We start from the raw sequence: 14,602 nt of genomic DNA on the forward strand, positions 1-14,602 counted from the left end.
GTGTGCCTTGGCAGACTGAGCCGTGTAAAGGAAAGAATGAATGGGGCCATGTATCGTGAGATTTTGAGTGACAACCTCCTTCCATCAGCAAGGGCATTGAAGATGAAACGTGGCTGCGTCTTTCAGTATGACAATGATCCCAAACACACCGCCCGGGCAACGAAGGAGTGGCTTCGTAAGAAGCATTTCAAGGTCCTGGAGTGGCCTAGCCAGTCTCCAGATCTCAACCCCATAGAAAATCTTTGGAGGGAGTTGAAAGTCTGTGTTGCCCAGTGACAGCCCCAAAACATCACTGCTCTAGAGGAGATCTGCATGGAGGAATGGGCCAAAATACCAGCAACAGTGTGTGAAAACCTTGTGAAGACTTAAAGAAAACGTTTGACCTCTGTCATTGCCAACAAAGGGTATATAACAAAGTATTGAGATGAACTTTTGTTATTGACCAAATATTTATTTTCCACCATCATTTGCAAATAAATTCTTTAAAAATCAGACAATGTGATTTTCTGGCTTTTTTTTTCTCATTTTGTCTCTCATAGTTGAGGTATACCTAGGATGAAAATGACAGGCCTCTCTCATCTTTTTAAGTGGGACAACTTGCACAATTGGTGGCTGACTAAATACTTTTTTGCGCCACTGTATGTGGCCACAGAGTTGTGGTTGAAACGGAAGCCTCCGGTTATGAATGAGTGTGCCCATTTAAATATTGAGTATGACAGAGCATGAATATTCAGCCAGACCTTCCTCAAACAGCAAGGTTAGAGAACAAAAAAAAACATGTTGATAGCCAGTCATTCACATCACCATAAAGTACTGATCACTTTGAATGCAGTTCAGTTTTATGCGGCATATGCATTAGCACTTTTTTCAGTTTACGTTGAAAATTAATGTCCAGTAAAAGTGAAAAGAGGTTACAAAAGTCCTTGTAAAAAATGCAGAGCAATACTGTTATTGTTTTCCCTTAAGTAAAAAAGTGATACATTATGCATTTACGTGTGTTGCAATCTTAATGTATACTACATGAATAATTGGCACAGCGCTCCTTGAAACTCGCCACCATTGGGTGACAGGGGTGATGGCGCGGCATTGATGCTGCCCCCCCTCAGGGAAGTGCAGAATGTCTCAGCCATGCAAGATAGGGTTATGCTTATTTGTATAAACCCTAACCCTGCCACATCATCACTCCATCCTCCGAAATGACAACTGGTTATACTGAAGAAGTCCTACATATACTACAGACTAGATTATCAGATATGGAAAAAAATCATTTTTCTGGTCTTTTTATAATTGTTATTAAAAATATTGCTAAAGGACATTACCTACTCAGCCTTATTTGGTATTTTGACATAAAACATGAAGGCCAAGGTCTGATTCCCACGTGATCCAAAAATTCTGAGAGTGCAGACTGCAAGGTTGAATGAGTATTTTTGTGTTGGTCTGAAAAGCTAAGTGCCCTTAACATGGCATGCCTTGCAGGTAAACAAAAAAAAAACACATTTTGTACCGACAAACTGCACAACAGACACAACATTCATTTTTGATACAAGTGTAAAGGTCCTAGGCAGATATTAGCTAACGTAAAAAAGTGATAGTACTAAAAAAATACGTACGTACGTAACTACCTACTAACACATTGTATCACGCCTATATTTTCTCCTTTACCCGATAAATCTTTTGGTGGTATGCAGTACTTTACAGGCAGTGTTCAATTTACGGTGAGCATTGAGAAGAGCAGGGGTGTTTTGGTTTCACACCAGGAAATGTCATACACTTCCCAGTGCTAAATAAAGCAACGGATAAGGATTCTACAGTATGATTGGAGCACAAAGCCTTGGACATCTTTGTTCAACACATCATTATATCTGTGTAATACACCATAAATAAATGTATACAGTTCACTCTTCACTTTCCAGTGGTTCAGTTTGTAATACCAAGACTGTCTAACAGTTTAGCGATAATGTTGAAACATCATATTATGTGTCTCTTATATATTCTGTACTTCGCAAATATGACTTTGATACTAACATAAACAGACATGTATTTAATATCACCCTGTCCATGCTTCTGCAAGGCTTTGACGCTGGTCTGTAGCTTGTAGTTAGTAACAGTAGCCTATGGCAAACATTATCTATTACAGTATGCTTTACATAGACTGAGTAATTGATTGAAATGTGCCACTCATGCACAATTAAGTCAGAAATCAATATATGTCCTAATTTGATCTGGGTGGGAAACAAACAGCATTGGGAGATGACATTTGACATTTGCAGTAAAACAGCAAGGTCATCCGTCTCATGATCTCTTAACAAAGATGTGAAATTCACTTGGACTGCATGTACGATGATTTTATTTACGTTGTGCTGTTCAAGCCAAAGCATAAAACGTGTTTGGAAGCCTCTCAATAACCCAGATATCATTGTCGAACTTACTGTACAGGACATCTTAACCTTTTCACCTCCAGATTTGAAACAGAAATGCAAATAGTTTTGGCTTAAACTATGGATTTGTTTTAAAGGTCCCATATCATGGCCATTTCTACTGATCATCATTCAATTGTTGAGGTCTACTAGAATAGATTTAAATTGTGCAATTTTCCAAAATCACATTGGTTTCTCATACAGCATCTCTGTAAAGTATGTGTCTTCACTGAATTTCACTCTGTCTTAAACGGCTTGTTGGAGCTCCTGCCCCCCCCCCTCCCTCCCTGTGAGCCCAGTGTGCTCTGGTTGGTCGGGACGTTGCGAGGCTCGATGCTGCAGTGTGAGGTCGCTGGCGGTGTGTTTTCCGGGTCGGCAATACAGTGAGACTCAGCGAAACTAATCCTGAGCACACACAAACACTCACAGCCGAAATAAAAACAATAAGTGTGGCTTGATATTGAGTAAGAAAAAGGTTTATAAACCCTGTGAGAATAGGTCTGTGGAGAGCATTTCTCCGCAATCCCAACTCGTCTATTACCAGCGTTCAGGGAGCACTATGCAAGTCAATGGGACTCCCTGTAGTTAGCCAAGGGATCCTGGTGTGTGAGGTGCTCCGCGGATTGGTCCATTTGGGCATGGGCCGGACTGGGACAATAAGTCAGGCCGGGAATTATGCATCCAGCCAGGCCACTACCAGTTTTCATTTGTGCCATTTTCCTGGATTTATTTGTCAATATTTACAGCGTTGCTGCCCATAGTGATAGCCCTAAACTTTAAATCTACTACCCCAGAAAAAATATATGGACATGGGTTACTNAGTACAAGATCTGAGTACTTCTACTTTTACTCAAGTACAATATCTGAGTACTTCTACTTTTAATCAAGTACAAGATCTGAGTACTTCTACTTTTACTCAAGTACAAGATCTGAGTACTTCTACTTTTTCTCTAGTACAATATACTTATACAACCTCTTTTTATAGCCTATGAAAAAAACTAGGGATGTCCCGATCACCTTTTTTTGCTCCCGATCCGATTCCAATCATTTGATTTTGACAATTTGCCTATACCGATTTTTCCCGATCCGATCTTTATGCAATGCATTAAGAGAAAAAAAACATTCAAGTTGTCCCTTAAGGTTATATTTTTATTTAAATTTGATATTCTATCCAACATGGATATAGCTTATTTTTTTCACAGCAGCATTGGATCAGTTCAGTTGTGCAGTATTGGATCAAAACAAAATAAAGCTTGTCAGTACTCGTTAGCTTACTGCTACAATTAGACACTGCGCCCTGCCCACTCTGTTGCCAGATTTGGGAGAAATAAGCAACCAGGTCTATGAAAACAAGCCCCAAAGAAGCAACACATACATGATGTTGTGTAATTTGAAACCAAAACTAAGGCCTCAGGATGACTTTAAGACTTGAACATGGTCATTTTTGTTTTGTAACATTGAATAAAAAAAAATAAAAAAAGAAGAAAAAAAAGAAGAAGAAAAAATCCGATCCCCGATTTTTTTGTCCCGATTCCGATCTTTTGAAAATCACGTGATCGGCTCCAATCCCCGATCACGTGATCGGATCGGGACATCTCTAAAAAAAACTATTAGAAAACGAAGGCTAAAGCTAACATTAGCAGATAGGGACAATGTATGCTAGTTAGCTAGCTCAACGATTCCTTAAATTTTGCGACAGAAAAACCTTTCAGTTCACATCACGCTCTGTACGGAGCTCTGCTCTGAACACCTGAACGGCCCGTTCTAACAGCTGTTCACCAGCGGTCCAGTCTGTGCCACAGTGACTCCGGACCGCACAGTTACTGTTAACGAACGCACCGTAGGTAATGTAGCTGCTGGAGTTAGACCCTCATTGCGGAGCAGCAGAGTTCAGCCGACAGGCAGGAAGACTCAAGCATACAGCTCATGCTTCATATATTAAAAAATAACATCATGCGTGTCATGATGGCACATAACAGCTCACGACCGCAGATTATTTCGGCGATTAGGTTAAATGTAAGTTATATTTGACGCAACTTTAGTTACATTTCCATGACTTTTCCAAAACTTTGGGAAAAATATTGTTTTCCATAACTTTTCCAGGGCCTGGAATTTTCATTTTGAATTTCCATGACTTTTCCAGGTTTTCAATAACCCTGGCAAGAATTTTAACAGATATATAGTAGCAAAACAGATGATAAAATCCAAGGGTGCAATGGTAGTCTGTCAGACGACAGCGGTGATACGGCTTTTCTACCAGAAAAGGCAACATGTGAACCCACATCGAACAGGAGGATTTTGAAATGAGACTTGTGACATAAGCGAGTATTTGTGATGCAGTCACCTCTCAGCTGGGTTCACTTCAGAGTAACTCTCCTGTTTCTTGACTCGGGGCGGGGCGGGGCGGGCGCTGCTGGGCCGAGGTATTCTCCTGTTGCCGTTGATGGAAAGGATTACACACATTACTGGAATGACAGGTTCAACTAACTGTTTTGGAGTTAAATATGTTTGCACTTAAACAAGTCAGTTTCATTTTGTTTAAACAATTATGTTTTTTTTCTTGATTTCTATTCCAGCCAAATCCTCTGTTAACATCTCCCTGTTATTTGCCAAACATAAATTATGTGACGGCTAATCTGACCGATTCAGATTCCAGAATGATAATTGTTGCTTGGAACAATAAACGTTCACAGCATTACTAACTGTAAAACTGCTGCCAGGCAATCATTCGTCACTGATTAGTCAGTTAGACAACAGAACATTTACAATCATCCAAAATATTCAAATGTGTGATCTACTGGAACTGATCCTGGATCGGGGCCAGGAACAAAAGTTTCAAAACTACCCTTGAACTTAAATCAACAAAGCAATAAAATGCAATGCAAAAACAACCTGAAGACACAACATCAGAAATGATCCAATAACTGAATTAACATGTCAGCATTCTCAAAAAAACACCATGTGCTTTATAAATGTATTATTTAAAAAAGGCTTCCTCATATTTGATCTAGCCTGGTTTATGTACATCTTTGACATAAATGAAAGAGCCTTTTAACGAGTGAGATATGAGACAAACAGTTAACGGGAGCTGTGTTTTTAGTAAGTGATGAGTTATGTCTGTGTAAGTAAGTAAGTTCAGCGTTGTCTGTACAGACCTGGAGGCCACGTCTGATGGAACTGTAGTGTCTCCATTTTCAAGGGGGGCAGTTCTCTGGACTAACAGAGCCTCTCCATCTGTGAAAAAGAAGACCAATAACTTGTGGTGAGATTTGCTTAATGTAGCAAAGAATTAGACTCGACTTGAGGTGCTCAGAGTTATAAAAACATGCAATTAAGAAACTCAACAGCAATGCGTCTTTCCAGAAATCAAGATTTCTCCAGATAATCAACAGACTTAGTGTGAGCACTTTCATGCAGGAACTATTTTCTTTCTACCAAAGTACAACTGTCAGCCGAAGCGTGCATCTACTCTGACCAGAGGCTAATGCTCTTGAGATGTAAAGATGAATTGTGTCCTTCTTGGCTGAGATTTCACATTAGCTAGCTAAGAAGATGCACATGTCCTTCTTTGCTGGGATACCTTTGGCATGGGGAGTTCAGTAAAAAGAAAATTGCTGTTGAGTTTCTCATGTGTTTAAAAAAGCTGAGTGCCATCTGGTTCTATTATATTGTAGAGAAGTCTGTCATATCTACGTACAATATCTCCAACACTTGTGGCTACTCACACCAAAACTACAGGTACTACAAGGAAGAGAAACGTGTGTATTTTGGAGTGACTGTCCCCTTTAACTTGAATGAAACAGGTGCTTTACCCGCCTACGACAACTATTCATTTGGGCAGCTGACTGTGAGGAGGGGAATTGTATCCAAAGATGTAGGGCTGCTTGATTATGGCAAAAATCATAATCTCGTTTATTTGGGTCAATAATTGTAATTGCGATTATTAAATGCGATTATTCATTGACTTTGAAAACATCTATTTATTGGAGAAAAAAAATGTGAACAGTATGTTTTTAACAAGTTGATTACCCTGAACTTTAAGTCTAACTCAACTGAAAAACCACAACAACAAAAAATTAATTTAAAAATAATCGGTTTATTGCGATTACGTTGTTTTCATAATCGTTGCAAGCCATAATCGTAATCGCGATTAACATACGATTAATTGAGCAGCCCTACAAAGATGTCTTCCCTTTTCCTTTCTGTGCTAAAGGTTTCTATGACAAGTTGTACTCGTCTTTCTGGAGTGTTCGGGCTGGGTCTGGAACCGCAAGCCTGTAAACGCCCTGAGGAGTTGTTACGATATTGGGTTTACACATAAACTTGACTGACTTGCTCAAACAGTTGAACAAAAGAATGTTGCTAAATCACTGAGTGAGTCACTCAGTACTGAGTTAATAGATTGCTTAGTTCATAATCAAACAAATATGGATTATTTAGTTCATTTATGCCAGAGATCACTTTTAATATTCTCCTTCATTATTAAAACCTACCCCGCAGCAGTCATCAAAATGCATTTCAGATCAAGTGCACAAACCCTCCGATCATAATAACAGCATTTCCACATACAAAATGATGTTTGAATTGTATAAACCTTTATATTCTTTTAGTGTATGCAACTACACAAGGGAGATGATTAAAGAACAATTACCTCCTTCACTGTCAGATTCATCTGTCAGAGAGCAGGGAAACACAAGGCACGTTGTTAGTTTTCTTTCTAATACAACTATCATTATAGAGTAATGTGACATGCAGGTGTGATAAACACATCACAAACTGATAGTGTTTCTCTTGAAAAGTTGTTCTTAATGTCTGTTCTATGAAGCTTTTATTGCTTCTGCCAACAGTAATCTGGATTAGTCACTCCTACCTCCCACTAAGGAAACTAGTCAGTGATTGTATTAGACAGGTGGAGAGCCAATAGGAAGCTGTCAACTGTGAAATCTATTTGAACATTCTAAAGAGCCCTTCTGTCAATGATTAGTGATGTTATTATATCTGTGTAACTATGTGAGATATGCCTCATTGGTGTTTCAAATAGGGTGCTGGGGGAGTAAAGAGTTGGAAGGGGGTTACCTTGACCTCCAATTTTGGGTCTCCTCCTCTGCCCTTTGGCAGATGAAGGCCGAGGTATTCTAGCTGGACTGCCAGACTGTAAGAGGAGGAAAAGACAAGCAGGAGAAAGATAAAACTTTAGGACCATAAAAGATATAACTTAGGACCATAACCACAGAAAAGAAACACATCACTCATTATCTATTTGGAGGATTTGGTGATGCCAAAATCATGTTCTCCTCTCAGTATAGACCAATTAAACTATGAATACAGACAGACCTCTTCATGAAAAATAAATACATAATAATACGAATCCAATCCAAGCCAAACATGCTGCATAAACACAGTACAATAACAACATATTGAAATGAAATGGAAAAACAGTAAGAACCTACTTAATATAGCCAAACATGCTGGATACATTGAAATATTACAAATAAACATGTCCTTAAGTGTCATAGTAAAAATACACAACTATTGAAATGTAATAAAAAAAACAATAACAATAGCCTTAAAATAGCAACAAAGCAGAGCCGGCAATATAGCAAATTGTGATTTTTAGAGTAAGTTCTTACCTGGTTCTCAACTGCTTCTGCAGGCTGCACAGGGAAACACACAGTATTATAATGTGCACAGTTGCATTGATCAATTACGGTACACAGATAAGGAAAGGAAAAACCTTTCACATGTCTCCTACACATTATTGCCAAAATGTGCGCTAAGCTAAGAAGCCACCCAAAAACCATTGCAATTATCACTACATTTTAGCAACACAATGCAATAAACTGCATAGCTCTATTTTTCTACTGCTTGTATATTGAATACCTCGTCAACTGGTTCGGGGTCCTTGCAAAAATAAGAGGCACAACATGAAAAAGGACATTTAAACTTTTTACAAACTGCATATGATGTTTATTTGAACATGTGACCAACTCTTAAATTTGTTTTCATTGGTTGAGTTAATAATATACACAAAACGAGACTGCCACACTATGATTGAAGATGACAACATGAAATGATAGACTTGATATCATGTGTGAAATGTATACCAAACAGAAAACTCACCAGTGGCACAGGTTTGGCTGCTTTGCTGGGCTCAGGGACGGGTTTCTGCTGTGGCTCCTCTGATACTCTGGCCTAGGTCAAAATGAATACACAGGATGTAAATAATGCAATTGCTAACATTTAAGATCCAAGTGAAGAGATTTTATTATCAGCTGTGATATATTTCAATAACCAAAGCTCTATGTATTGATCTTTGATGATGCTGTAACAAATCAGCACATTTTTCTTAAATGTATATATTCTAAATTAGAATTAGAATAGATTTACCCAAAGGATTTTTGAGTGCAAAACATTTTTCAAAAGGACATCATTTATGGAATGACTTTTAATAATAATAATAATTCCTTACATTTATCATAGCGCATTTCCAGAGCTCAAAGCGCTCAACAGATGCACATTACACACATATCAGACATTTTGTTAACAATATTGTTATTCTTTGTAAATGTTGTGTATTTCGTAATGAGTTTGAACTTTATGTAAAAGCTGATAAAAATCTGAAGGCAAAATAAATCTGTAAAATATAAGAATATGATTTACACAAAAAGCACTCGCCGTTTTATGCATTTACTCTATTACTATTTATTTTATATATGAATGTGTTGTTTGTTTTTCCATTTGTTTATTTCTGTCTTGTTGTATGCACCTGATCCAGTTAGTTAGTTGTGAAATGTATGAAAGCTATGTCGTTTTGTAAATAAATACGGTAAATACAAAATAAAGAAGATGTGCACTTCAAAGCCCACCTTGCTGTTGCCGCTCTCTCCGCTTCTGTTTCTCTCTTCCCGCTCTTTGTCTCTGTCTCTTCGCTTCTCCTTGTCTCGTTCCCGGTCCCCGTGTGAATCCCTGTCTCTCGCCTTTTCTCGGCCTTTGTCTCTCTCCTTGTCTTTCCCTCTTTCTCTGTCCCTCTCCCTGTCCTTATCCCTTTCCTTCTCCTTGTCCCTGTCCCTTTCTTTGACTCGTCCTTTGTCTTTCTCCTTGTCTCTCTCCCGGTCCCGGCTCTTGTCCTTGGCGTGTTGGTCCTGCTCAGTGCGTTGGTGTTTGTCGGAGCGCTCCCTGTCCCCGTCCCTGCGTCTCTCCTGCTCTTTGGGCTGGTCCGGGTCCTTCTGCTCTCGGCTCCCGCTGCGCTCTGTGATCGTTTTCTTCTCCTGCAATTGCAAAAGTCAACAAGTAGTTGATTAGAGGATTTAATGAAAAGTGCAATCCACAGCTGCATAGTGATACAAAAACAAATCTTAATTGAATTATCTAATTGAAACTACGACAGGATAAATGCTAACAAAGACAGAACATTTCACATCAAATATAGGATTTAGCGATGTTGAATTCCTAATATAGAAACAAACAGTTTGTCTGTTAACAAAACAATTAATTTGTTTCCTGTGTATTTGTTTTGTTTGAATCTGTATTTCTGGACAGTTTATGCTAAGCTAATATTATTAGCATTATACTATTTTTTGTTGGATTCAAGTGGTGGCTGCAAAGTGTTGTTTCTGACTTGTGTGATATATACAAAATATAAATATTGCCAATAACAACAACATGTCTTCATCTTACAAATGATTCTGCTTCATTAAATATTTGTTCAAAACAAATGTATTAACCTTGCTGTAATCTAATGAAACTGGAAAGACATTTAATTAATTAATGTGTTTTTTCCAATTAATCACTTTGTTCAAATTGAGGATTTTGTTCAGGATTTGTTTAGGGTGATTAATGCTTCATCTGAAAACATCACCACAAGCATCAAATGCCAAACAAAATGGCATTCTCTGACTGAAGAGGACCCTCGCCTCTCTGTCTGGATGGCGTTCCCGTCCCTCCCTGTTCTCCTTGTCCTGGGACCTGGAGGTGCCGGCTTTGGTCTTTATGTCCACCTTTTCTCCTGCAAGCACTCGTTTCACTGCATCGTCACTGGACAACTGTCAATCAAGTGGGGAAAACCATTCATTTTAACACAGAACATATCAATACTTACAGTTGGTTGAATATTTAAAAACAAAAAAAATGTAGCTACTTTAAGAGCTAAATGTGCAATCTTGTGTATTTCTCAGGTTGTAATAACTGTTGTTCAAAAACATTTGAAAAACCTGTAACCCTTTCTTTACTACAATTGTGACCAGAGAAATACAAATAAAATATTTAAAATGTAGCATTAGATCTAAGAGGAGTACATACATTTGACATGTGAAATTAAAATATTGTTTAAAGAACAAACAAATATCCCTCAGGCACCGGCTCATCTGTTAATACTCTTTTATCTCCAGGGTTCAATTAGGATATGTCCAAGTTCTCCCTGAAGAGGATAGACAATATTCCCAGGAGTCAAATACTTTTAATGTAGCACACCCTGAACCTTAACCAGGATAGCCATTACTATGTTAGTTTCTCCAGAATGACCATGGGATATTTTAGCCCTTTTAATTCACCGTTTCTATCTTCATTAGTGTGTATATGTGTGTTTGTGTGTGTATTCTACCGAGTGCACAGACCTTGTTGGTGCAGCACTTGGCTAAGGCCTGCAGGAACTCATTGGTTTTCTCGGGCTCGTGGCCGGCCACGATGCGCGCTGGCTTTGCCGCCAGGGGCTCTCCGCTCACCAGCATCACGACATCTATCGCTTTCTGGAGGAAATCTATCTTAGAGTCCTTATCCTGGAAAGAGAAAAGGATGTGGATATGAACAGGTACAGTATGTCAAAGTAAAGGAAAGATTAAACCCTTGATATGTGCTTATCCTTAAAGAGTTCAAATATGTGCTTCACTCTGATTTCTCCCTTTCTTCCCCAGTGCTTTACTTTTTTTTTTTAAAGATATAATTTACCTAGAGATGTGTTAATCTTAAATATACTAAAAAGATCATGGTGGGGTCTTTTTTATGAGGATCTGTACCAGTTTATAGCATATGATTTGTAGGCCCGGATTGCTCTGCAGCTCCACAACCCATATTGCAATTTTGATTAAATTACTAATTTGTTTTGCCTTATCAAACTGTTTCTCTGCACTCAATATAAGCTCTCTGAACATAAACTCTAGCAATTTTGAATTTTGTAAGGCGAAATGCTTCAATTATTTATTTATTGCTTCAATTATGTATTTATTGTATGCATGTTAATAAAGCTGACCCTATTTGAGATAAATGACCCTGACCATTTGAGTTTAAGTCACAAGGGAGGTATGTCACCAAATCTGCTCTTTTTCTTTTGGAATTTCGCATTCACATCAGCGGTCCGCTTTATGCACAGTTTGTCAATTTGAGCCCCGGTCAACTTAAGTACCGTAGGTGGTTCAGAATATGTGTACATGTACGATTAGCAACAGGTTGGAAAAACCAACTGCAGCAAGACAAGAAAGTGTTTATATTTAATCCGAATCAGTAAGCAAGAATAGTTGCAAAAGCATTTCTTGCATCGCCTGTCCCCTTGGAATTCTGCAAAAATCTTTCTCTCTCGACTCCATATAAAAGTTACTTACACTTAGGGATGGGTAACGTTAAGGTTTTAACGGTACTACTACTTTTATTGATACCGCTTATCGATCCGGTCTTTTAACGGTACTTTTATCGGTTCTTTTGGAGAGAAAAATAGGTTAAACTGACTAAACAAATTGTGAACAATACTAACATTGCTTTTTATTTAAATTAAATACATATTTCACATAAAAATAAAAATAAACGTTTTAACAAATCGTATTAAATAATGTGATAACAGAATTGTAAACAGAATAGCTGAAACTTTAACAAAATAAATAACTCTGTTGCCTCATCATTAACCCATGTTTGTATAATTGTGTTAACTCTGACGTGGAAACGTTACTCGTGGATGGGGCTACAGAGCTACTAGAAAGACAGTCGAACCCGGTGCATTTCTCCGTCTGAATGTGGTGCACTTTTGCTAAATGGTTAGACAAATTGCTTGTGTTACCGCCCTTATATGCTAAACACTATTGGCAACGAGCATTGTCCACCTCAAGACGGGTAACATTTAACCACACCTTGGAGCGCTTCTCTCCGCCGCCGTGTCTTGCATGCATGTAGCAGCCGCGTGTGTGTAAACTGCCCGCCCCCTCGCACACAGACGGGGGAGATAGAGATCTCGTCTCGATTGGAAAGATCGAAAATACACCGACCATAGACGCATTTGTTTGTCTTTTTGCATGTTAGAAACGAGTTGGCGACACTAAGACTGCGAGATAATGTTTTTGTAGAAATAATACATGACCTTTCTCTTTCTCAACTCGCTACTCGGAGGGAAATCGCTGTCATATGCCTTGTGAACACTCCCTCCCTTGGCCACTTGCCACTTAATTCAGGAGTTTACTTGATTGACAGAATAAGCGACTTATCGCTTTCCAGTCTGTTAACCCAGAATGCAAAGCGAGACAAAATCAGTGAAGTGCCGGGAAAACTCAAATTAAGAGGCAAATAAGAGACAAACAAAATGAGTGCGGGACCGAGCAAAAAGCTAAAAATATACCACTTCCACCCAGAATGGGAGGAAGAATATATTTTTGTGATGTCACATTCAAAGGTTATTTGCCTTATTTGTAAAGCAAGCGTCGCTCTGCCAAAGAAAGGTAACGTGGAGAGGCATTATCGGAGTGTTCACAAGGCATATGACAGCGATTTCCCTCCGAGTAGCGAGTTGAGAAAGAGAAAGGTCATGTATTATTTCTACAAAAACATTATCTCGCAGTCNGAGTCAAAACCTCAAAGTACACCCTGTAGCAAGTAAAACTCTATCACAGAAAATACCTCCCCAAAACGCCTCGTTGGAGATACGTCACTGTCCATTGATTCTTCCGGGTACCGCATGATGTCATGCGTTACCCGGAACCAAATGGACCAATCCGTGGAGCCGTTACGTTACGTCTGCCGAGCCGTTACGTTAAGCCCCCGCTGATTGGTCCAAATTGACAAATCCACGGACTTCCTCACACACACACTCAGTGCATGCAGCTCTGCTGATCTCTCCTCCCTGGCTGCAGGCTGATAACAGATAGTTGGCATCGCGGCAAAATTCTCTCTGCAGACCCATTCTCACAGCGTTTATCAACCTTTTTCTTACTCAATATCAAGCCACACTTATTGTTTTTACTTCGGCTGTGACTTTGTGTGTGCTCAGGAATACCGTAGTTTGGATGTGTTTCGCTGTGTATCGCTAAACAAGGAAACCACACCTCCACGGAGCTCAGCGCGATTCACAACGTCCCGACCAATCAGAGCACACTGTGCTCACAGGGAGGGTGGGGGCTGGAGCTATTGGAGCTATAACGAGCCGTTAAAGGCAGAGAGTGAAATTCAGTGAATACACGTAGTTTACAGAGATGCTGTATGAGAAACCAATGTGAGTTTGGAAAATTGCACAATATAAATCTATTCTAGTAGACCTCAACAATGGAATTATGATCAGTGGAAATGGCCATGACATGGGACCTTTTAAGATGTTTTTGTACTATTTAGCAAACTGACCATAAGGATTTATGTGTCACCCATTGACAAATTCATTTGATATTTGTATCCCTTCCAGAATGTCTCTTGCCTCCTTTGCCACGTCCACCTGATGATGTATTTTCAAGGTTGGCTGCAGGAGGACAGAAGCCAGTAGATAGGGTATCTGGCCCAGGACTCCAGCCAGCTGTGAACCTGATAGCATCTGTTTTAAACGTTTGAAAGACAGAGAGAAAGGAACCCTCTTTTCTTCTGAGCTCTGGAGCGCTAGTTATCTCACGCCTTTTTGGTAAAGGGATCTACAGATGGCCTGTGTCCTGACAGTTGTATGAATGTGCTATCACCAGCAGAGGTATTCTGCTTGGATCCTCTTACTGTGTTACTGTAGGCTCACAAGTGGGACTTATTCATGCTCGGAGTAAACAACACAAGTCAGAGACAAAAACAGTCCTCCGATTCTCAAGACAGAAAGAAAAGCTTATTTGATCTTGTGAAGGCAGACAAAACAACCTCTTCACACCTGAGTGTGTCCTCTGTTTGGAGTTCTTCCAATCCATTGTCATCACGTGTTATCTAACCCAGCGGTTTTCAAAGTGTAAGGCGTGCCCTCCCTGGGG

The 14,602-nt window shown here is 39.3% G+C and overlaps 1 protein-coding gene across 1 annotated transcript in view; it reads right to left on the minus strand.

Annotated features, from left to right (window-relative positions):
• The window catches only part of traf3ip1 (TNF receptor-associated factor 3 interacting protein 1), a gene marked incomplete at its 5' end in the record, with an annotated part of 27,808 nt that extends 16,581 nt beyond the window's left edge, over positions 1-11,227 (minus strand). The window contains 10 exons of the mRNA XM_010782805.1: positions 4,762-4,848; positions 5,573-5,651; positions 7,069-7,089; positions 7,494-7,569; positions 8,048-8,071; positions 8,298-8,318; positions 8,538-8,609; positions 9,284-9,685; positions 10,331-10,459; positions 11,030-11,227. Of these exons, the coding sequence (XP_010781107.1) occupies positions 4,762-4,848; positions 5,573-5,651; positions 7,069-7,089; positions 7,494-7,569; positions 8,048-8,071; positions 8,298-8,318; positions 8,538-8,609; positions 9,284-9,685; positions 10,331-10,459; positions 11,030-11,227 (1,109 nt within the window). The remainder of the gene's footprint in view (positions 1-4,761; positions 4,849-5,572; positions 5,652-7,068; positions 7,090-7,493; positions 7,570-8,047; positions 8,072-8,297; positions 8,319-8,537; positions 8,610-9,283; positions 9,686-10,330; positions 10,460-11,029) is intronic.
• Between the last annotated feature and the right edge of the window lie 3,375 nt (positions 11,228-14,602).

The sequence above is a fragment of the Notothenia coriiceps genome, unplaced genomic scaffold (genome assembly GCF_000735185.1).
Source record: "Notothenia coriiceps isolate Sejong01 unplaced genomic scaffold, NC01 NC01_scaffold00024667, whole genome shotgun sequence".
In the NCBI taxonomy this organism is placed as follows: Eukaryota; Metazoa; Chordata; class Actinopteri; order Perciformes; family Nototheniidae; genus Notothenia; species Notothenia coriiceps.